Source organism: Sebastes fasciatus, chromosome 22, assembly GCF_043250625.1.
Source record: "Sebastes fasciatus isolate fSebFas1 chromosome 22, fSebFas1.pri, whole genome shotgun sequence".
Classification (NCBI taxonomy): Eukaryota; Metazoa; Chordata; class Actinopteri; order Perciformes; family Sebastidae; genus Sebastes; species Sebastes fasciatus.
In genome coordinates, this window is record NC_133816.1 from 10,098,835 (window position 1) to 10,122,903 (window position 24,069).

Consider the following 24,069-nt stretch of genomic DNA (forward strand, 5'->3'; position numbering starts at 1 on the left):
CATTTAGTAAATGATGGTCCCATTTAGAGTCAAATAGACCATAAAGCAGGGTATGCTTTAGGGCGTGGCTACCTTGTGATTGACAGGTTGCTACCACGACGTTGTCCGGTCTGGGTGTTGTCTGCGTTTTTAAAACTCTTACCCTTTTCACAGTGTGTTTTAAGTTCATGGAAGTTAATTGTAACATTTTGCACCTAAAAATGTCTTATTCAGGGTTCCACCCTCTCGTATCACTTCTGGTTCCAAAAAACCCAGATGGCGACGGCCAAAATGCCGAACTCAAGGCTTCAAATCAGCAGTTAACAAACCAAGAGGTGACGTCACGGTGACTACGTCCACTTCTTATATACAGTCTATGATATTGACCAAGAAATCGTGGTCATTATGTAGACATAATGTAGCTGAGTTGCGCCTTTATTAATGCAAAAAACATTTAAATATAAACATGAAGGCTCCATAGTCTGAAGGTGACAAAAATAGGTTATTTGATTCAATTAAGTTTGGTATCAAATACCAATCATTATCATTGTTTTAAGGTTGGCAACACTCTGTAAACCCCTGAAGAAGCTACTACTTTTGTATCACTATCCACAGCCGTGAAGTATTTTGTACAGTATATTATGGAGTATTGACTGATCCCAACAGTGTGTGTAATTTACAGCACGATCGAACACTAACACTACTGTACAAGTGACAGCATGTGCACTGCCATCCTTTCTAGCAGTGTTAACAAGCCGGTCGTCAAATAATATAAAAACTCATATATCTGTAAATACAAATTGTGAAACTACAGTGAAGAAATAGACTTTTATGGTGTGCTGAAAAGATTAAGGCTCCACACAAAACACTGTCAAAATTCCCCATTTGACATTTTGCTGCTGCCGGACACATTGTCACATCACACAAAGCTGTGGAAAGTGGCGTCTCCATTGTTTTTCGTGCATGCAGCCCCCAGAGTTTGCAGAGAAAAAAAAAAAAAAAAGACTTGTGGAATTTTTGATTAAACAAAAATTGAACTTTTTCTGGTTTGTTATGTCTGGCAGAAGCCGGGAACAATTCAATACCCGTATGACACCATCCCTGCTGTATAGCGTGGTGTTGACAGAGGGAAGATAGAGGGAAGAATAAAAGGAAGCCACACAGCAGCCAATATTGAGGACACAACAGAGTGCAGAGTTGTTTTAGAGTTTAGAGACCTCAGCCTTGGGTTACAGTAGAAGTTCCACACATGCAAGGTGACATAAGGACACTACTTCATCTGTTTGCTGCAGTAGTCATGGCATTATGTGCATACCTGTGGTGGCTATGTGCTTAGTTTTTCCTCCCTTTATTTTCATCTTATAAAGCACGCATCCACAACAACCACCACATGCTGCTGTAAACCAGAAACTATATTGAACGAAATGACGGCAAACACGGTTTCTTCACCAAATTCACTCTCCCCCCCGGTGGGAGACTGGGATAAGCCGGCAATAAACAATCGCCAGACACCCTGAACAATTCTCACTCTTAACAACTAAAGTCTGAATTGGAGTATCTCTCCTTTAGTGTGAAGAAATCATCGCAGCTGCGTCTCCTCACGGTGTGAATCGAGCTTCCAGTTTGTAGAAATACAAATAGGGAAACCCTCCATTTCCCCTGGATATATAGCGTATCAAAACAAAGCTGTCAGCCTGCGTCTCCGCCGTCCCTTCCCTCCACAGCGGCTCATTTGTAGCTCCAGCGTGAGGACATGCTCTGACGGCAGAGCGCCGCCATCTTCATTAGCTCCTCTCCCCTCTGCATTACATGTGAGCGTATGCATGCGGGGCCTCGGCGGACCTCGTCGTCCCGCCCACACCTGCTCGCCCCAAAGCACCCTGGGATACTGCAGGAGCATGCACATTTGCATAACCCCATCCCAGATTCCATTAAAATAAAGCTAAAGGCGGCTCTCCGAGGCAGCGCCTCTTCGCATTTTAGCAACCCCTGAGGGCAGCTTCAATGATGGATCCATCCCTTATAGTCAAAGGCTTCCACTTAGGTGGTTTCTTGTATATCTTTAGGTTGTTTTATCATTATTCATGTCCAGTGTGTTCCCATATGTTACACTCTAGAGGCTACAAATATGAATATAGTATAAGGTTTGATTTAAAACTAGGGCTGTCAAAGTAAACACGGTAATAACACGTTAACGCAAATTTGTTTTAACATTTTAATCTTCCGAAGGTTGTACCGGGCTCAGTTTTAAAGCTAAAGTGAAACTAGAAGACCTAAGGAATCCATTGGTACCAACCATGTCATACAAGCTTGTTGGGAAGGAGGCTAAATAACGCTCCAAACTTGTGCTAAATTTTGTCGAGGAAAAACTGGCGTGGCCATTTTCAAAGGGGTCCCTTGACCTCTGACCTCAAGATATGTGAATGAAAATGGGTTCTATGGGTACCCACGAGTCTCCCCTTTACAGACATGCCCACTTTATGATAATCACATGCAGTTTGAGGCAAGTCATAGTCAAGTCAGCACACTGACACACTGACAGCTGTTGTTGCCTGTTGGGCTGCAGTTTGCCATGAGCATATTTTTTATGCTAAATGCAGTACCTGTGAGGGTTTCTGGACAATATTTGTTTGTGTTTTGTGTTGTTAATTGATTTCCAATAATAAATACATACATACATTTGCATAAAGCAGCATATTTGCCCACCCCCATGTTGATAAGAGTATTAAATACTTGACAAATTTCCCTTTAAGGTACATTTTGAACAGATAAAAAATGTCTAATTAATTTGCGATTTTTTTTATTAACTATGGACAATCATGCGATTAATTGTGATTAAATATTTTAATTGATTGACAGTCCTAGTATATAGCATAAGGTGTCATTTAAAACATTTAGGCACTGTTTAATTAACATTTTAATACTGGACACACACTGCCAACGTCAAATATTTTTCCGGATAATCTATTTTGGCACAACTCATGTCTCTTCAGTGTGTGTCTTGTCACTTTCCGGTTTGAACATAGTGATGGATATGACACTAGACACCAAAAACCATGGATGCTGCACTTTGATCTGCGTCGATGCCACTTTTTGAATGCTAATTTACAGTCCTAGTGGTCAAGGAAACAAATCCGCTAAGTGGACAGTTGTGGGTTTGAAATTCCCCCAATAATCAGTGTCTCTGCGTAGCCTCTGCACTAAATTGGAAGTCATTCTTGACTAAAGCATCAGCCAATGGACTAAAACAGCAAATGTAAATTCTCTCATCACCAAAATGAGCATTATAAATCCCAAACTGTGTCCATTCCCCACATCTTGCTGGCTGATATAACTGGTACAGAGTACACTGATGATGTCGCTGATGATGTCGATGAAGTTGGTAATTGGTTCTTAAATGCTGCAGGTGGGTAACATTAACAACTGAGCTCCATCTGCCACTTGGCCTCGCTACCAACGCACAGGCACGCTGGATCCGTTTATACCAACTACACAGCTACCAAGTCCTTTTTTACATGAATTGTCACACATTGAGAATCTTCAGAAAATGTCAGTTGATGAAAAAAACTTATTGAATGAGTGGTTTCCATCAGTGCTTCTCTGAAGAAATTAATTTGCCGTCCATTGAAATAAGAGTAGTGGCTCTGTAGTTATTATTTAGATAGTAATGTTTTGGGTTTATGTGTTTACGTGGTAAATGTTCACAAGGAGATACTCTTATCGGTTGTATCATGTATCTGAACTCTAATATATTGAAATATGTTATTGGAAATCTGGTACATGGATGTAAAGCTTTATGTTTGATGTACCTTTGGCTTTAAATCATAGACTGTATATAACTAACTAAGAAGTGGACGTAGTTTTTTTGAGACCATAAACTTCTTTTTGCAACCAGAGGAGTCGCCCCCTGCTGGCTAATACAAAGAATGTAAGGCACTTCTGCATTGGCCTCTCGTTTCAGACCCGGAGGTTGCCCACTGCTTTAAATACATGTTAATGGAAGATGCATTTTTAAAGTTTGACCTTCAATTACAGCTTGTAATATCATGTAGGATGGGCCACATGACACGAACATAGAAATTAACTCATTAACAAAGATGCTCAACCATCTATACACCGACTGTCAAAGAGTGACGAGTCACTAGTCGCAATTGCCACTTGGGGTAGTGCATTAGCAACAGTAGCATATTAGCAACGGACACAAGCAACATTAGCATTCTTTTGAAGGAGGTATCTGGCTGCTAAATGTAAATGTACATTTTCACCAGCTAGCTGCTAACTGATTGGTCAGCTGGCCCACTCTGTTGTGATTGGCCAACTGAAGAAAACTCTTCAGACTCCACTCCAGCTCCGGTCTAACTAGCTTTGTTTGAGGGCGTGCCAAGCTAGCCGCTAGGCAGGTGTTATGCAAATGTATTAATTGGTGACATCACCACATTACGGAAGAAAAGGCGGGACTTCAAGCGAGGCGTTTCAGGCAGTTCAGGAGCAGTGTTTCTCTGGCGGAGAGTAACTCCCTTTGATGTGGACTTTGGGTTTTGCAGACCTTTTACATGCACAATAAACCATATAACACTCTAAAGGAAAGAGAAAAACACAAAAACATAATAGGTCCTCTTTAAACAAACCACCCATTATTCAAATAAAAATATGAAAGAGTGCAGCTTTAAAGCAACTGTCTACAATTCCCTACTTTGGCACCTCCCAGAGGAAAGCAGTGCCATACTTGCCATACTACAGACAAAAACTTATGCCATTAGAACTACTTGTCAGATGCTAAACTCTAAAAAAAAATCTACAAATCGTAGCTTTGAGGTTGCGATTTGATTTCTTCACCAAAAAACTTGTTTGTCTTGCAGCGAGACAGTGAACCCCTGCCGGCTATTCCCCCTGTAAATCTCTGGATAAAAGCATCAGCTAATGCCTAAACTGTAAACAGAGCAATGTAAACATGTAAATTGTGCTTTATGGCGGCTCTCCACTCCACCCGGGAGGCCATTGTACTGTAAAACCAAGCTAAACAGCAATGCCTCTTGCTGTTGACATCATTCGGCTCCTTCTTAAATGACACACCACGGATTTGGAAGGCAAAGAAGTTTTATTGTTGCCACCCCTAGCATCCCTGACGCCTCGGATCTGTGAATCTCGCGGCACATTAAAAATTTATCCAGCAGGCTTTCTGTGTGGATAATAAAAAGATGAACACCAACACCCACATATATATACACAAACACTAAATCAGAGGCCCTGTTTCATCTCGGGTCTCCATTCCCACCCTGTTGTTCGCAACATAGCGAGGCTCTGCCGGTTTTCTCCAGTGCTTGTTGATGTTGTTTATGTTTTTAACCAATACACAAACTGTACACCGGGCTGTTAGAAGGTCAGGAAGTCACAAGCAGCAGCTGAGTGTGCTTTTTTTAAGTCTTTATAATGAAGACGTTTTCCCTGTTGGAGTGTATGTGGATGGTTTTAATTTTGAAGGCAAGTGCTTTTGGCTAATAACATGTTTGTGTGGCCTTTGGCTGAACAGCTAAAGATATAAATTACTTTTATTCCGATAATCATGTGAATGTTTTCACACTTCTTTTTTCTTTAGCTGACTTGTACGTGTTATCTATGCTTGCCTTGCGTATGTTCGCCATTTGTGTTATCATTTCCTATGTCTCTCTGTGTGTGTGTGTGTGTGTGTGTGTGTGTGAGCGAGTGGCGCTGATTACCCCACTGTCCACTGCTTGTCGGGGACCACTTTGTGACCGTTGCCGTGGGCGACCAGATGGCTAATTGAGCACTCTGTCATGTCACATCCCTTCACTGGGGACTGAGCCAATCAGCACAGGCCAGACTTCTCAACCGCCGCCCCCACAGACATCACAGTCCAATCTTAACAGAGTCCAGCTTTAGGGGCCCAGAGGGACTGTTTAGAAGGCTCACAGAGAGAGCCTTGTTCCAACTGATACAGCATCAAGCCACTAGTTTATTTACATTCTCTCAACCTGAGTGGTTGGAAAATTGCGTGTACGTCTGTGCGTGTGTGTGTGTGTGTGTGTTAGACCCACTTCCCTGCAGTTTGCTGATTAAATTCTGTCAGATTCCATGTATTTATGGCGCTGCTATTGGCAGACACATTGTCCGTGTTAGATTCCAAGCTAGATTACAGATGTTGCTGCCTAATGTCACCCAGGCTTTATGTCACCCTGCCCCCCGATTGGCTCTGCATCCTTGGCATCACGTCAAATATATATTGTGCTTGTTAGAAATGGTTACAGTGCATAAAATGCCTGTATCAGACTAGATGTGGTGGTGTTGATTTGATTGCCAGCTAGACTGATCATGGATTATGGTGCATTTTGTTGGGTGGTTTTCAATCCTTTTTTAAACCTTACATAACCATGTTGGGGGGGATAAAATATTTTTTGATATCAAAATATTTTTTTTTTAAAATGTAAAAATATTTTGAATGACTCTTAACTTTAAATAAGTCTGATTGTATAGAAGTCTATGAGAAAATGAGCCTACTTCTCACTTGATTTATTACCTCCGTAAACATTGTAAACATGAGTTTATGGTCTTAATCACTAGTTTCAAGTCTTCTTCAATACAGCATGATGTTCATTTAGTAGATGATGGTCCCATTTAGAGTCAAATAGACCATAAAGCAGGGGATGCTTGAGGCCCTAATGTAGATATTTAATGTAGATTATTATTTGTTTATATTCTCATTATATTCTTCTTCTTATTATTATTATTATTATTCTGTGTTATATCATTAAAAAAACATGTGAATAGAATAGATATTTATGAGTTTTGCAACGGTTAGAAATTTGACATTCAGACTTTAATTAGGTATCACAAACAAAAGAAAATTAGAGTTTCAAAGACTTTGTTTCCTTCATTCTGGTGACTTTAAAAGAGTGAAAATAACAAAATAATAACTTCACTGCAACTGTATTTTATGTTAAACTTTTAATTTTCACCTTTAATTACCAGGAAAGAAAACTGAATAATTCTCTCCTCTGGTGTAAACTTGAATGTTGCAAAAGTGTCAGACTGTCGGATCTGTGGAGGGAGGGAGTTCCAGAGCCTGGGAGCAGTGCAGCTGAATGTCCTAGCACCCATGGTTGCTGAGGCGTGAGCTGGGGATGGTCAGAAGACCAGCTGAGGATGCAAAAACAAACATTTTGACTAATACTTAAAATGTAAAGAGATAAATTAATAATAATTAAGAGTTTGTGAAAAATACAGATGGACTTATACTATATGTAATTTTATATCACAAAATCATAATTTTCTGTAAAATAAGTTGAGAATTAATAATACAGTATACAGTATATCCTCACAAAATGTCTGTTTTTGGCTAATCCAGTGAATTAAATATCTGACAAATCAGGGTACATGATATAATGAATGCAAAAATAAATCATTTAAACATACAATATGACCATAAAGCAGTTCGGGTCAGTGATTAATAACATGGCCCACAATGGCCTCACACAGAGATATTAAAGGGAAAGATAACACGGCATATACTAAAAGACAAATTTGTCATCTCACAGTATATATTGTCATATTGTCCACCCCTACTCCGTTGTATTAAATTTATAGAGCCATACTTAAGATTTGAACCTTTGCTGGGCTTTACTTTCAGGTCATCATCATTTAGTAATTATAATTAGGCTTTAAAAACATTTAATTAGGTTCTTATATGTGATATGACATCCATTTGATTTTCAGAGTAATACATTAATGTATTCATTATATTTTACTGTAATTCAAAGACTATTAATGTGCATGTGGCCACAGTTAATTAGTCTGACAGACAGAACCCACACATGTTGAGAGTAAGCTGTCTTGTTGAATGAACTGATTGTTTTTCTCTTCTGAATGATACGCTGGCCCTGAGATGAGGTGGTGTCACTAAAGGGTGGAAATGTCGCTTCAATTAAAAGTAGTTTCAATTAAAGTTCTTTTTACCTTGCTTGATGAGAGAGCTGGAGGTAGCGAAGATAAAATCTGTAAGATATTGCCAAGGCTCTGGCAGAAAATTGAACCCCAGAATTGAAGCTAATTGAATTTGAGAACGATAAGGTTGAACGTGGGGAGCTCTTAAAGCTAGCAAGAAAGGATGAGAAGAGGGAGTTTAGAAGAAAAGGAGAAAAAAATGAGGGAGGAAGGCTTCTAATTTAAATGGCCAAAGATGAAGAGAGGGACGGAACATGAAACTAATTTCGAACAGATACAGTACACGGAGGTTTGTAACTTGAAAAACTCTCAGAACATCTTATCTTTTGCCTTTGAATGAGCACGTGACAAAGTCATGACTAAATAAACAGTAGTTTGTATAATCATGTTTTATGCTCTTTGTGGGAAAAATAGATAATACTGTGCGGCTTCATCGATGCCCACAGGGAAATGCTCTCCACATGGAGGTCAGAGCTCAGGTTCAAGAGCAACAATCATGAAGCTGGTCGGGATCCAGCGTGTTGCTTGAGGGCACTTCAACAGTGTGTGCCATCGTTGAGCCACGAATCCATGTTTTCTGGTTGAAGGATCTTTTTAGGGGATTTTACGTGAATAAGAGTGGGATATAAAGATAGAATTGCATCTGGGATTAGCGCTATCTTGATCGGGAAACATTCCAAATCCAAACTTGTTTTTGGCGACAATAATATGGGATAACAACGATGGTTGTCACGTGACGGGAGCTGGACATCTTGACAGATAATATCTAGATAATATCTGTTGTTGATGCAGAAACACAGGCATGGTGCACTGTGGGATTGCATACATGATTTAACGAATTTACTACCGTACAATAGCTGATGATTAGATATTCTCAGTGGGATCTTATCATGATGATATGAAGACAACATTTAGTTTCCCAAATTAATGATTTTTATATTTATATTATAAACAAACAAATTTTTTTTTATTTTTTGAGATTTTTATCTATGAATGCACAGGAGTGTAATACAGTTTTTTGCATTTATAATAATTGCAATTATTAATATTGTGATATTATGTTATAATAAACAACATAGCCCCTCTGTTTTGTTATATTAAAGCTATATAATTAATGTAGTTATAGTCCTATATGATGGGCTACCTCCGGGTCTGAAAAGTGAAGCCATTGTAGAAGTGCCTTAAATTTGCATTCTCTCTAATAGCCAGTAGGGGGCGACTCCTCTGGTTGCAAAAAGAAGTCTGATTGTATAGAAGTCTATGAGAAAATTATCCTACTTCTCACTTGATTTATTACCTCAGTGAACATTGTAAACATGAGTTTATGGTCTCAATCATTTAGAGTAAAATAGACGATAAAGCAGGGCAACGCTTTAGGGCGTGGCTAACTTGTGATTGACAGGTCGCTACCACGGCATTGTCCAGTCTGGGAGTTGTCCGTGTTTTCGTTTTGCAACTTTAACCCTTTCACAGTGTGTTTTTAGTTCATGAAAGTTAATTGTAACCTTTTTGGTCTCCTGAGAATGTCTTGTTCAGTGGCCAGTTGTATTTAGCTCCACCCTCTCGTGTCACTTGTGGTTGCAAAAAGCCAAGAGTGCGGCGGCCAAATACCAAAATGGGCAAAATGCCGAGCTTGAGGTTTCAAACGGCAGTCCACAAATGGTCCTATATTATAGCCTATTGTAGCTGTTTTGTAAATATTTTTCACGAGTAATAATAACAGCCTTGTTTTCAGTGGATAATCAAATGAGTTTTTAAATTGTTAATAATAATTAAAAATATGAGAATTTACTTAACCCCTTAGTTTATCTGGAATTGTGAAAACATGCACAGTTTTCATTGGACGCTATTCTCCGATTCACTGGGGGTCAAGTACAGCAAGCATCAGAATGATGCACTTCCACCGTTACAGTAATTGGGGAAAACCAATTCCTTTGCTCATCTATTGTCTCCCCCCCTCATTGTAGATTTCCCCAGACTCGAGCAGTGGTCGGAGAGCACCTCCCTGTCTGACGTTTCCCTCTTCATGGATGGCTTCCTCTACATCTCCGCAGGCCCCGCCAAGACGACGCTGGACCGTCGCGGAAGAGATGGTGAGAAACCCCCGGCAAGGCCAATCAATCCATCAATCCATTTGTAAGCAATTTACAGTGCGTGTTTGTCAGAGGTCCACTCCAGTTAAGCGCTGAGCGATCAATCAGTGTCAGTCTGTCAGTTGTCAAACTGCCAATCGTTTAATCCGTACACCAAACAGTCCAGTCAAAACGATCAATGAATCTGTCTTTCAAATGCGTTCCGCATCGGTCCTCTGGGAATAACTGTCAAACAGAAAGATGTTCTTAGACGACCCAGCGGGTGAATGCTCTGCGGAAGTACGGGGTAAACTAGGGCCAGGTTAAAGAAATTAACATAAAAATTAATAAACCGATCCAGTGCAAGTCCTCTCTGAATCCACCTGAGAGATGCTGCCTCCAAAAACTTCTTCTTATTTTCTCTTCCAAGGCAGTTTAAAACTTTTAATCAGGCTCCATTGCACACTCCAAACTCCTCCGCTGCTGCTGCACCTCCTGCTCTGCAATGGTCCCACATCTCCAAACAGCTGGAGCGTTTCTCGGGCCCATGGGTAATTAGGAGAAGGAGCCGGCTTTGGATGCCGCCCCTGGGGAAGGGAGGTTATTGGGAAGGGGCGGAATGGAGGAGAAAATGGGGGAAAGAATGTTTCCGGGTGGGGGTGACAGCTTGCGGCTACCTGCCACTTGAATGAGCTGAATCTCCTACGCCTATACGGGCAAGACATCCATCTCCATTTCCATCAACCTACACACGCTCCGCTCTCATTGGTGGTTGTACATGCTGGCTAATGAACAGGGCTGAGGTCTGGGAAATTGCCCCTTAGAGGAGATGGGGGGAAAATTCTCACCAGTGTCTATTGGAATTCTCATTATTTGTAGGGATGGAATTCATTTCCATTTCATTTGTTGAAGGATAATTCCAATGTATTGCGATTTGGGTCTTAATTTCATAGTTGAAATTCATCATTTCTGTTGGTTATGATACTAATGTACTCGTCAAAGTAATTGCTAAGATCTGGGAACATAGCGACCACGCTACAACGAAGTCTGATTGGTCAGATGATCAGACAGGATTCAAATAAAGCCTGTTTTAAAATAAGATTTCCAGATTATCTAAACCACTACATGGAGCTCAACCTGAAGGTGAGTGACATATTTTACTGTTCACCTTTGTTGTGTGTCTTCCATAAAATTGGCTTACCTTTCTTCAAAACCTTTAAACCGGTTTGGGTTTCTTGCCCATCTGACTTGTTTTTAGCAATGTTAAAAAAAGGAAACTGAATTGTCCTTTAAACCTGAATTTTCTTTATTTTCTTGGCCACTTGGGGGCAGCAGAAACAATCCGTAAAAGCAAGATTTACACATTATCACCTTATAAAGTTAACTTTCAAAGACACTTTTGCAGTTAATCTTATATTACAAAGATTGCTGAACCATTTTATCAAAATGGACAGGATGGCAATTATTTTGAAAAGGACACTGAGACAGTCTGTCCTTCAACTCAATTGTTTTATAATATACATTTTCTACATTTTACAGGTAGATGTGTACAGTATATGGGCTATATGCCATTCTGCAATTTAAATCTGCAATGATATTTTTGGCCACTCGGGGCAGCAGGAACAAGCTTTAAGTCGTGTCAGTCCAATATTCACTGTCATTGTACCTCTGGTTTGGTGTCCACCTTTTGGAGAAATGTCCGGCTCTTTAGCTACTGAATGCTCCATGTTCACCAGCTAAATACTAACTTCCTGTTTGGTGCTGAACAGGTAGCGGACAATAGGTTCATCAGAGCTTTTTTGCTGAAAACAGCCGTCTAGAAATAATGTTCATGAGAGCGGTGAGAGTGAACCAAAAATAGTGAACTTGTGGGCCTTAAAACCAAAACAATAAGCAAAAAAAAGATAAAAATGCTCTGTAGAGGTGAAGGGAACTGTAGAGTTAGGTGATAATTATCTGTGGATCCATCAGTTACATTACGAATAGTAATTTATCCATAGTTGATATTAAGATATTGCAACCCGGAATCACACCAAAGCATGTAAAGACCTGCTGTCCGCCAGAGGATGGCGTGTTTTGCCCATTTTTACATGTGTATGAAGGTGAAGTACCAGCAGGGGCAACAAAACCACTTAATTAAGTTTAGGAAAAAACGCCATGGTTGGGCTTAAAATAAGTACGTAATCTAAGTAAAATACGTACGGACACAACGTAAGTATTAAGTATGTAAAACTCGTCACAAACGTTACTTACAAAATAAAACGCCGGTCTCAAATACAAACAGGGTCCTGTGTTTGTTGGACCCTTCCACCTCCCCACCTGCCCGCCCACCATAAGCAGTCTTTTTCACTTTTTATTCCACATCACTAGCTCTGAGCATGGCATATTTACGCGGATGTGTTTTCATTGCAGTCAGTACAAACTATATGGCGTAAAAAATGACACGCCAAAAGCAAGAACGGCATGCCTTGCGCATAATCGTGTCATTCACACACCGTTTTGTGCGACCGGGCTGGATATTGATTAGAGCAGCTTTACGTTAGCATTAGTCTTTCCTGTGTGATTCCTAATGTTAAAGTACAAAGTTATTTGCTGTTTTTATTGCCCATTGGTACGACGGTGTGTGGTTTGTTGTTCCACCAACAGCAGAGTGAGCTCCCACTTGAAATGGACTTAACACTACAGGTGTCCATTTTGTCGAGGCCCATTTTAGTCGCTGTTGTGCATTTTGTACCACTTTACAAACGCCGCGCCATCCCAAAGTCGTCTCCCTTCAGATAAGTGCTCGTAATATTTCGGCCGATAAACACCCCGTTATGTCATCTATTATGAAGAGCCGTACGAGTTTGGCTTTTGTGCTTTTAATGGCGCTTTAACTGCAGCTGCAGCTGTTGAAAAATTCAGAGGGGTTGGGTTTAAAAGTCGACGCGCTCCAACTTCTTCAATCACGAGGAAGCGCTGTCAGGACTTTGCGAGCACGGAGGGATGAGGTATTTTTGAATGTACTCCAGGATGCCTTTCGTTCCCTGGCTAATGGTTAGATGGTCTATAGATACACCCGAGTTCTTAATAATTCATAGGTTGTAGTCAGGGCTTAATAAAAGCACTCTACCACAGCATCTTAAACTTTTTTGTCTGGAGACAAACCCAATAGTCTTTCATGCTTCCACTGATGGGAGCTAAATTGAGAGTACGATATAAATTAATTTGGCAACCAATTTTGGTAATGGCCTTGACAGAGGTGGCACGGGGGATCATTGTGCCAGTCCACCATAATGAAATAAAACACTGTGCTACTTAGCGTTTGGCAAAACACAGTGTTCAGCCCAGACGCTGCTGGGAATATAGATTAGGATTCGAAAAAACAATATTCCTTGTTGTTTTATTTGTGCGGAAATCAAGGTTGAACTGGTTTATTCTCCAGCTTGGCACCACTTTATTAGCCGTTCAGCTGCTCCGTATCAGGTTTGCGCAGTTGATTTTGGCGTAAATGAAGTCTCCCCACCTCCTAAACGGGTTGAGAAGTGACTCACGCTACTCTCACATTAAAGAGTGTGTACATGCTTTCGTGTGCATCTGCGTTTGTGTTTGCGCGCTCGCGAGAGTCTTGGGAGTGCGAAGAGAGACAGTAGGCAGTTACTGTCTGAAATGGTGAGTGGCAGCAGGGAAATGGCACCCCTAATTTCTGATTAGTTTTGTCTTTTCCTCATCAGCTGCGCTCCGTTTTTTTCGCCCGCAACAGTAACTCACAACTGCCAGAGAGTGAGAAGGAGGAGGGGAGGAGGTTGTGTGGAGAGAAGAACAAGAGAGAAGTAGAATTATGTTAACAGTTTTATTGAGCACACAAATCTGAGCCCATATGAACATTCAATTACTTGCATCTACAAAAGCTGGAGTTTTTGATGATAAACCAAATATTCCTTCATGGTTTATGCTAAAAAATTAGTTGATTTTAAATGCATGTCTCACATTCTGTTTTATATTTTTACGACAAGCACACAAAGCATGTTTAAACAATTAATCTAATATGCTTTTTGGAGTGCTCATATCACTGTGCCTCTGCTCGCCTAAATGAGTGACTAGTGCTGTTGCTTTAGGCCAGAAATACATGGCAGATAGTGTTTTTTTTTCCTCTTTATCTTATGCCATATCTGTCCATTCCTCCCCGTAATGAAGTGGGCTGTAATTCTGGCACAGACGGATCGTTCAGATCCCCTCAGTTTCTCGATTTCCATTTCCAGCCCCCCTGACAAGCTGTCCAGCAGATGTCTTCATCACAGATATTTTAGTCCGATGGCGAGATAGGCAGAAGATTGGTAGGAAAAGGGGAGGATAGAGAGGTGGGAGAGCGAGGGGAGGGAGGGTGATTCAGTGGAAAAGGGGCACGCAAGCCTGCTTTTTTTTTTTCCGATGCATACTGAAATGGGTGTCTGTGCGATGTCGATAAAAAAAGTTTAGTGGGGGGACATTGCGGCAGAATAAAGCTGGAGACACAATCGAAACTTTTTGAGTAAATATGTTATTCTGTAACTTGGGCCGTTCAGTCAGTGAACAATAAGACTGTTTAATTGCCGCATTGATGACTTGATTAGTCTAATCAACCTGCGTACTTGGAGCATTTAGCGAATTTTACAAATTGCTGAAGCGAGAGAGGAGGTAAAGCAGAAAAAAAGGAGAGATTCCACATTTCCCTTCTGGAAAACGCTATGCAGGGAGTACTCACTCTTGGCGTACAAGCTAATTGGCCCAATTTAACTGGTGGAGGCACATACCACGGTTGGCTTCCGCTAGCATTGTCTCTGGCGGCTGGTTGCGGACTCCCGCGGAGAACGGCTGGGCCGCGGGGGCCATTGCTGTGTGTGTGTGGGGGGAAACAGCTGGCAATGGACGCAGCTGCCTGATTGTAAATCAAGCACTATTGTTCCCCCCATTGCACGGGTGCTTGTGTAGGAGCTAGTGGTAACCCACCCGCTAAGGAAATGCTGAACCACAAACAAAGAAGGAAGAAGGATGCGTGCGATTCGGTTCTTTTTTTTTCACAAGTTTCCTGGTTGGAATATCTCGAAGGGATCCAAAGGCATTCACCCCATTCCCAACACAGCTGAATAATAGTTACATTCAGTTGAGTAAAACTCCCTGCAGCTATTCCACATCTACACTGCAGTCATTTTGGTACTGAAATGACAGCCACACCACGGGTAAGTGTTCTATCTTGGGTCGTATCGGTACAACTTCCTGCCTGGTTTGAGATATTCTTTTACTTTCAGACCAATTCCTGTCATCATAGGCTCTTCTGTATTCGGCTCGGTTCACCAAATCCCTCATATTCATTCACAAATCAAACCCAAAAGAGATAGCTGTATCTGAAATTACATTTGTCAAACATTTGTAGTCTCTCTACACCTTTTGGCCCCTCTTTAATCCCTCTCCTTTCCCAACCTTCTGTGTCCTCAGCCTTATGTGGGCATCTGTTCTTGTGGGTGGTGTGCTGGCCATTATTAGGATAACTCCTCAGAAACTGGTTGGTCGAGTAGCGAGCCCATTCATACATCCGCACTGACTGGACCCAGGGTCCCGTAGCAATTTGCTTCCTGGATTCACAGTGGGATTTTTTGTGTCTTTGTCCTTGGAGTTGAGAGGAAATTAAAAATGCCTCTTCTCCCCTTTACTCCAGTGTAGATGAAAGATTTTGTCCGACATAATTCAAGGAGACGGGATCCGGATGCCACGTGTGCTAACATGAAAATGAAATCTATTAATATTTCTGATGTTTTAGGACAATCGAGTCAAAGCAATGTCTCCTGCGACCCCTTGTCCCTGGATGTCTACTGCTTGTGACTATAGTTCTATCAAAGAGGGATTTTCAAAAATCCTTGTTTTATTTCAATCACTTTAGAGTTAAAAAAAAGAGGTCGTTGTCCAGTACTTTACAAGAAAAAAGAGAAATGGAAAAAGCAACATCATTTTGTTGAAAAGAAATGTTTTTTGTGCTTTCCTATCATGTTAAAGGAACAATGTGTAACATTTAAGGGGATCTATTGGCAAAAATGAAATATAATATATTAATAATTCTTTTTTTTTTATGTATAATCACCCGAAAATAAGAATCGTTGTGCTTTTGATACCTTGGAATGAGCCGTTTATATCTACATACTGAGCGGATCCTCTTCTTGGAGACGGCCGCCATGTTTCTACAGTAGCCCAGAACAGACAAACCAAACACTGGCTCTAGATAGAGCCATTCACATTTTCGCGTTTTCGCATCGGCCACCGAAGTTCTACTACACACTTGACACACGGGAACCACTAGGTGGCGTCAGATCTGACACACTGCACCTTTAATCATCTTGGTTTGCCTCAGATTTTTACCTTACAAACCCAGTTTTAGGAACTACTGGTAGGGGGCAGTGGTTTCCAACCTGTATGGCTCGCATCCCTGCGAGGCTGTAATTCCTCTTGGTAAAGAAAAATAAATTGCTAGGTAAATAAACCAAAATATTGGACAAATTGAAAGTTGCTAGATTAAAGGTCAAGCAATCACAAAAGGTCACAAAGATCCTCAACGTATGCTCGGAATTGCATGGTAATACATCCAACAGTTCTACCACAAATGTGAACCTGCTGGTGGCGCCAGTGGAAAAGTCAGGGGATCATGAAAGTCATTAGGATTCATCCTCTTGGGGACATGAATGGCTGTACCAAAATTTGTGCCAATCCATTTTGTAGATGTTCGGATAAGTAAAAAGTTGACCTGCTTGTAGCGCTAGATGAAATGTCAAGGGATCATTAGAGGGATAGTTCAGGTGTTTTGAAGTGGGGTTGTATGAGGTATTTATCCATAGTTAGTGTATTACCTACAGTAGATGACGGTCGGCACGCCCCGGAGTTACCACACGGGAACAAAGCAATGTACTGCTGTTGACAGGGCCGGCAGCAAAACATATTTTTGTCACCTTAAAGTCCGTTTAAGTGTACGCCATATTTAAAATATTGTCACTGCTTTATCTTGCCATCAGATGTCTCTTTTCGATGGGAAACTGAACTGAAAGTAAAACCTATGCTCTCTTTAAAGCCGGCAAATTCTGGCTGACTTTCAGTTTCAGTTCCCCGTTGGAAAATATTCTAAATATAGCGTACACTTGAACTGATATTGGTTGGCCTGTCTTTTAGGTGCCTGAAATATGTTTTCTGCCGGCCCCGTCCACAGCCGTACATTGCTTTGCTCCGGTGCCGGTACTGCTATCTGCTTCCCTAAACTTGGGGCGTGCTGAACGTCATCTACTGTAGATAGTACAGTAATTTTCACGCAATCTATCTGATAGTTGTTAAGTAAGATTAAACATTAAAGGAGCATACACTGTATATAAAACACACATAATTTAACATGGGAGAAATATGTTTTTTCTCCTTTCATATCCCAATAATGATCTTGTGACCCTTCAGATTTATCGTGTGACCCAAGGTGGGGAGCCAATATAATACCTGTTAGTATTTGCCAATCCATACATAACCTCTGCAACCACAGGAACCATTACAGAGCAAAAATGTCTAGAAAATCAATGGCATTTACAGTTTTCTACCAGCTTATGATTGCAATTGACTTCAGTTAGGAAATCAAGTGAGCCTCTTTAGAAGATGATTGTGCGAGGGTTCTTAGATGGTACAAATGAAACTACTCGGTTATTAAGGGAGGCAAAATTACAGGAAAATATTGCACAAAATCACAACTCAACTATCCCCCGGTGGGAAATGATGGACATGACATTTCCTGCAAAACTCAGTCAATCCAGGGACACATTTGGAACGGAAGTGAAGTCCATTACAATCTTTTCCGTCACCAAGACAACAGTGCGTCCTGTCAGATAGATTGGATTGGTAATGATTTTAAATACCAGAGTCTCTCACACACACACACACACACACACACACATGCAAAACCGCTACATGCACAGTTCGTTTCAGATAAAGATGATGATTCTTCAGCTGCTGGAATTATTATTTCTTTCCAAGCGAAGTGGGGTCAGAAGTAGAGTATTTTTTAAATGCCACCGCGAGCAGCGAGATATTAGTCATTTTGCTGTTTTAAAGCTGTTTGTGTCCAGATTGTTTTTTCTTTTTTTTTTTTTAGACAGAAAAGACAAAATCAGAAAGAGCCATACAGAGAGGCAGCGCAAGGGTGAATAGAGCGAAACTGACATCCTCCTTTCCTATGCTTATCACATCCTTTTTCTTTTAACAGCCAGTTGTAGACACTTCCTTTTTGACTATATCTGTTCCTTCAGAAACATCACACACAGTTGGCAGAGGAACGCGCAATTAGCATATTCATGAGATGAATACAGTGGAAACTTTGGAGTCGCAAGCGACAGGGGGTGCGATGGGGAGGTGGGGGGGGGGGCTGTTTGTGTGTGTGTGTGTGTGTGTGTGTGTTTGTTGCGGAACACAAAAGCAGATGGCACGGTGACTTTGTAAAATCCAAAATTAGGTATGTTTTCATGAACTTCATGCTCATTGGCTATGTAAATCGCACAGTCAGACAGTCATGAAAGACAATGTGTTTTGCAGCTTTTCCACCGAGATCATGTTTGTTGATTGAAATCTGCTCGCTGCTTGGAGTCTCTCAACTCTTTTAATTCTGCGCGTCGCCCTCACATACAGTAAGCTAGACTTCTTTGTCCTCTAATGGATGGAAAAATGAAGGACTGTCTCCTCACGTGAGTCATCTGATTGGCGTCACAAATTTAAAACAGAGAAGACAAAAGACTTCAACTTCAACAGTGCCAAAACTTCTTTTGTTGATTTGGAAATGAAGGCCACAGTCTGCCAGTTGGACTTTTTACTAATTACAGTATGGATGTTCTTTTTTTTCTTGGATGTTGATGTTCGCTCAAAACTCTGGCCTTCAGGTGATCTTTTTACGTCTGGCTGGTTCGGCTTTGGATAAAAACAATTTGGCTTTTAGGTGCTCGTAAAAGAAAAGTAGAGGCCTATGACACCGTCACATCTCCACGCATCCATTCATGTGTGAAAGCGGAATGTTTTATCTCCGAACTTTTAAACGATTTCTCAGTAGTGCTGCCTTAGCATGTAGAGAGTCATTAGCTGTGTTAAATGGGGTTGGAGTGGTGCTAATTGTTCACAAACCAATCACTAACATTGCAGGCTCTAATTAATTTCTGTTTTCTGACTCCGCAAACAATAGCCAATTTGTTAAATTTTATCAGTATGCAAATGCGTGGCTCTACAGTAGTAATCCAATAGAGGCCAGACATATTGGAGGATTCTGGGTTGCAGAGGGAAAAGAGCTATAAATTGTCTGAAGTTAGCATCAGATCAGTGACCTGATATTGCATATTTTTAAAGGAGATTGATAATCTCCCTACATGTACTGAAACTTAAAGGGGGACTATGTCAAAATACATAAATCTATCTCTTAAAAGTTAAATTAATGAGCGAAACAATGCTCTTTTGCTCAATTCAGTACATTTAGCGGTTTTGCTGCTACAGCCCTACTTGGTCTGGTATGACTGGTAGCCTTTGTTGGATGATGTTAGCTAACTGTTTGCTAGCTTTAGGTAGATACTTAAGTGTAACTGCCATACTTAGCCAATTTGCTGTCTATATGAATCTTCCCTATTTGTCTTACTGTATATTACTCTACATTTTTGTATGTCATAGAACATTTCAATGGCTTTATTACAACAACCAAACAAACAATAAGAAGTAAACAGACTCTGCTTCAACAGGAAACATGTTTGTTGCTTCCTGGTTGTAGTCCCTTTCCATTTGCTCTCATTTAGGAAGCCTAATAATGATGTCTACAAAGTGACTTACCCAAGTCTTTAAGTTAAGTTAGGTAGACTTGCTTTGATATTAAGAAGTTAAGATTTTAAAGGTGTGTAGGATCTTGCGGCATCTAGTGGTGAGGTTGCAGATTTGCAACCAACATGGCCTCCGGCTACGTGAAGAGGACCCGCTCCGTAGGTAGATATAAACGGCTCATTCTAAGTAAACAGAGACAAAATGATTCTTATTTTCAGGTTATTATACACTAATAAAAACAGTCATTAATATTATATTCCATTTCTGGGAAGTGAGATCCAGAAACACAACTGCAATTACAGCTTATCGACATAGGTGTCGCCAAAGAGAAGAAACAGAGATATTCGAGATTGAGGCTAAAGAATAAATTTAAGTCTAAGTTTAGGTTCAATTTAATGGTGAAAATAATGTCATCTCATGGACATACAGTATGTTTAAGTTAAGCAGAAAGTAGCATGACAATATGTTATGTTATATAGTATGCTGCTACAAAAAGTGTTATTTGTAGGATTAGTTGTAGTAGTTGAAGCGCAAAATACAATTTATATGGTCTATCTGTATTGTTTTGTGCTTACATGATTTTGTGTATGTTTCAGACATGGCACGTCGTTGGTGCACATTGGAGGGCGGCTTTCTCAGCTACTACGAGAGCGAGCGAAGCCCGTCGGCCATCGGTAGGGTGGACGTCTCTGAGGTGGTCAGCCTGGCTATCAGCAACACAGAGACAATGACTGGAGCTGGGTATGAACACACACACTAACACGCTGTGTACATATCGTTGCTGTCTAGTGAAAACCTTATAACTCCAAAATCTGCTGTAAACTTTTGAGGCAAGATCCGAAATGCTTCCTTTGATTTTGAGTAGTCGTATTTTCTTTACCTAAACTTTAAAGGATTAAATGGTTTAAAATATGGATTTTCACAATTGAAGTTAAACCTTGAAAATCACCTAAATTGGACTTAATAAGGTTGTTAATAAGAGTGTTAATTTCCAAGAGGACCTATTGTGCTTTTGTGCTTTTCCCCTTTCCTTTATTGTGTTATGTAGTTTTATGTGCTTGTAAAAGTTCTGCAAAGTTACAAAGCCCAAAGTTCACGCCAAAGGGAGTTGCTCTCCCCCACAGAAACACTGATCCTGAACTGCCTGAAACGCTTTGCTCGAAGTCCCGCCTTTTTCTTCTGTAACGTGGTAATGTCACAAAGTAACATATTTGCATAATACCTGCCTAGCGGCTAGTTTGACACGCCCTCAAACATAGCTAATTAGTGTTGAAAATTAAAGCATGTTTATGTTCTAGTAGAAACCCAAAATATCAGTATGCATCTAAAATAAGCACAATAGGTCCTCTTTAACATATAACATTTAATATTGATGTGAATCTAGTGCATTAAAGGATAAGTTATTCATAATTCATATAGCAGTTCAGGCGGGCTTTCATTTACACTCAAAATTTGCTCTCACACAGACAAACACATATGCAGTCATTTGAAATGCCATTAAATCATAATTTATATGATTGTTCAACCTTCTTCTAGGACACCCTTGCAACACATACCCCTTTTTAAATGATTTATTTCCTTTTATTCGGCTGTATTGCAATTTACTGCGTATGTAACATGTAAACACAGCCTTCTGCGCAGTTTCTCCCCACTTGTCATATGTCTCATTTGCATAATCTTAACTTGAGCATTATTCAATTTAACCGAACCTATCACGGCTTTATGGGCGCCATATTTCCTGTTTACTTTGGCGGAGATGCAGGCGAACGTCGCAAGCTTTTAACTGCCCTCCCCGCCGTTCACTTTACCGCGCCGCCTCCCCGCTCTCTCAGATTATTATGATTCAGTTAAAAAGTTCCTCGACAAAACAACAAACTTTTTCTTTATGTCTTCTGGAAGTGTGACAGGCGCACTAAGAAGAAACAGATGTCTCGATCCTTTTCCCGCTCACCCTCCTCTCCCATCTCCCATTGGGTCGCACCGTGTGTGTGTTCGTGTGTGTGTGTGTGTGTGTGTGTGTGCTTCCCGGGTCTGATAATGGCTTATGATTAAAGCATAAGCCAGGTCCTTAATGACAGCAGCAGATGTTATGAAGAGGAAACAATGCTTTTATTTGTTAATTTTATTTATACAGCCATTAGAAAACACATCTGGCCTGCCACAACTGTGACCTTTCTAATGAGCTGGACACAAACACACAGTCATGACAGGTTACAATGAGAATATATAGTGTTGCACGGAACGCCACAAAGCAACAGTGACACGCCACCATTTTCAGCTTAGCGCATATATCCCAGTTACAGGTCACAGCGTCGCCCCCAGAAAGGCTATTATTTCTCTGTCGCCAACACTCATAATGGCTGTGCGTTTCACTAGATTAAACTCTGCCTCCCTCCCTCTCACTTTCTGTAACTTCCAGCGTTCCCAGCATGCCTGCGCGCCGAGTCGAGCGAGCGGGGACGCCTCACCTCTTGACTGTCTTGCCGCTCATGAATATTAACGTATGCAGATGACACACTCCTACCAGCAGCCTATCGCCGCGCTACAGGAGGCCGTAGGTGTCGCTTCCATTAAGCGCAGCATTTGGGTAATTTCACCGTGGCAGAGGACACCGTGAATTACAGCGCGGCCCCGACACACACACGCGTCTGCTAAAGTCGTATGAATATTACAAACCCACTCCTAAGGAATTAATGCAAAGGGAGCATGTTGGCTGGTGATAAGTTGAGGTTTTTTTCTAGGGACTTTTTTTTTTTTTTTGACTCATCCGTCCTGTTTCGACAAGAACATTTCTGAGTCAATCCTGACCTTCAAATTCCAACTGGAAACCTTGGAAACAACCCTTTTTTTCTCTTTTTCTATTTCACCATTTCACTCTCTTTTTTTCTCACCGTCTTCTCTCACACACCAACAAAAATAGCAGTTTTTTAAAAAGACTGTTAGAAGGGCTTAGGTGCTAACTTTGCAAGCGAGACGGGTTAGATATATGAGGGCTGGGGAATTAAGACTTTCTCAGAGCACAGGAAAGCCTTAAGGAGGAAATAAAAGGCTACGGAAACGCATATATATACCTCTACGCTTGTTTAAACCACCGGTGAATCTTGTGCAGTAGATTCCTCCACGAGGAAAAGTGCGTGTAAGCTCTGTCAAACTTTACTCAACAACAGAAAGTACTTTTTTTCAATACGGCACACTCAAATTTTGCACATGAGCTCGTCTACTGTAATTTGCCTTCACCTTAGTCAATATCAAATCAAGGGAGGTTGTATTTTGGATACGAGATCAATACTGTTCTTATCCACAATAATTGAACTGAAAGTCTGACTGCAAGTAAAACTTCTATAGAATAAGGCCGAAAATCTGTTTCCACAGCTGAACAGTAAGTTACGTTTCATTTAAATTGTATTGGCTATTTTATTAGTCTTGTTTTCAGCCTTATATTTTATAAATGGTCAATAATAAGGTGTTAGCGAAAAATCGTTTTAACTACACTAATTTCTTTAACACATGAATGCAACTTGCGATTTTTAGGTTCCAGTGGGCTCAGTTTTGAATAAAGTGAAGATACTGGTATCATATGAAACTAGATAACCTAAGGAATATATTGATACCAACCATGTCATACTAGCTAGTCGCAAAGGAGGCTAAATAACGCTCCAAACTTATACTACATTTTGGCGAGGAAAAACTGGCATGGCCATTTTCAAAGGGGTCCCTTGACCTCTGACCTCAAGATATGTGAATGAAAATGGGTTTTATGGGTACCCACGAGTCTCCCCTTTACAGACATGCCCACTTTATGATAATCACATGCAGTTTTGGGTCAAGTCATAGTCAAGTCAGCACACTGACAGCTGTTGTTGCCTGTTGGGCTGCAGTTTGCCATGTTATGATTTGAGTATATTTTTATGCTAAATGCAGTACCTGTGAGGGTTTCTGGACCAATACTTGTCATTGTTTTGTGTTGTTTATTGATCTCCAATAATACATATATACATACATTTGCATAAAGCAAGCATATTTGCCCACTCCCATGTTGATAAGAGTATTAAATACTTGATGAATCTCCCTTTAAGGTACATTTTAATTAATGATTAATCACGATAGATATTTTAATGGATTGAAAGCCCTAGTCTTTTTTTCAATATTTGTCACTGTCATGGGAATTCATTAAGTGCACACATAGGATGGGAAAACCAGTATGCTTTCTCATGACAGAGTTACACTGTGAGTACAA

The 24,069-nt window shown here is 40.6% G+C and overlaps 1 protein-coding gene across 2 annotated transcripts in view; it reads left to right on the forward strand.

Moving 5' to 3' along the window:
* arap2 (ArfGAP with RhoGAP domain, ankyrin repeat and PH domain 2) overlaps positions 1-24,069 on the forward strand; it is a 139,711-nt gene that overhangs the window by 76,591 nt on the left and 39,051 nt on the right. For both annotated transcript variants that reach the window (XM_074624119.1, XM_074624120.1), the window contains exons 15-16: positions 9,906-10,031; positions 20,429-20,573. In XM_074624119.1, coding sequence (XP_074480220.1) covers positions 9,906-10,031; positions 20,429-20,573 — 271 coding nt within the window. The remainder of the gene's footprint in view (positions 1-9,905; positions 10,032-20,428; positions 20,574-24,069) is intronic.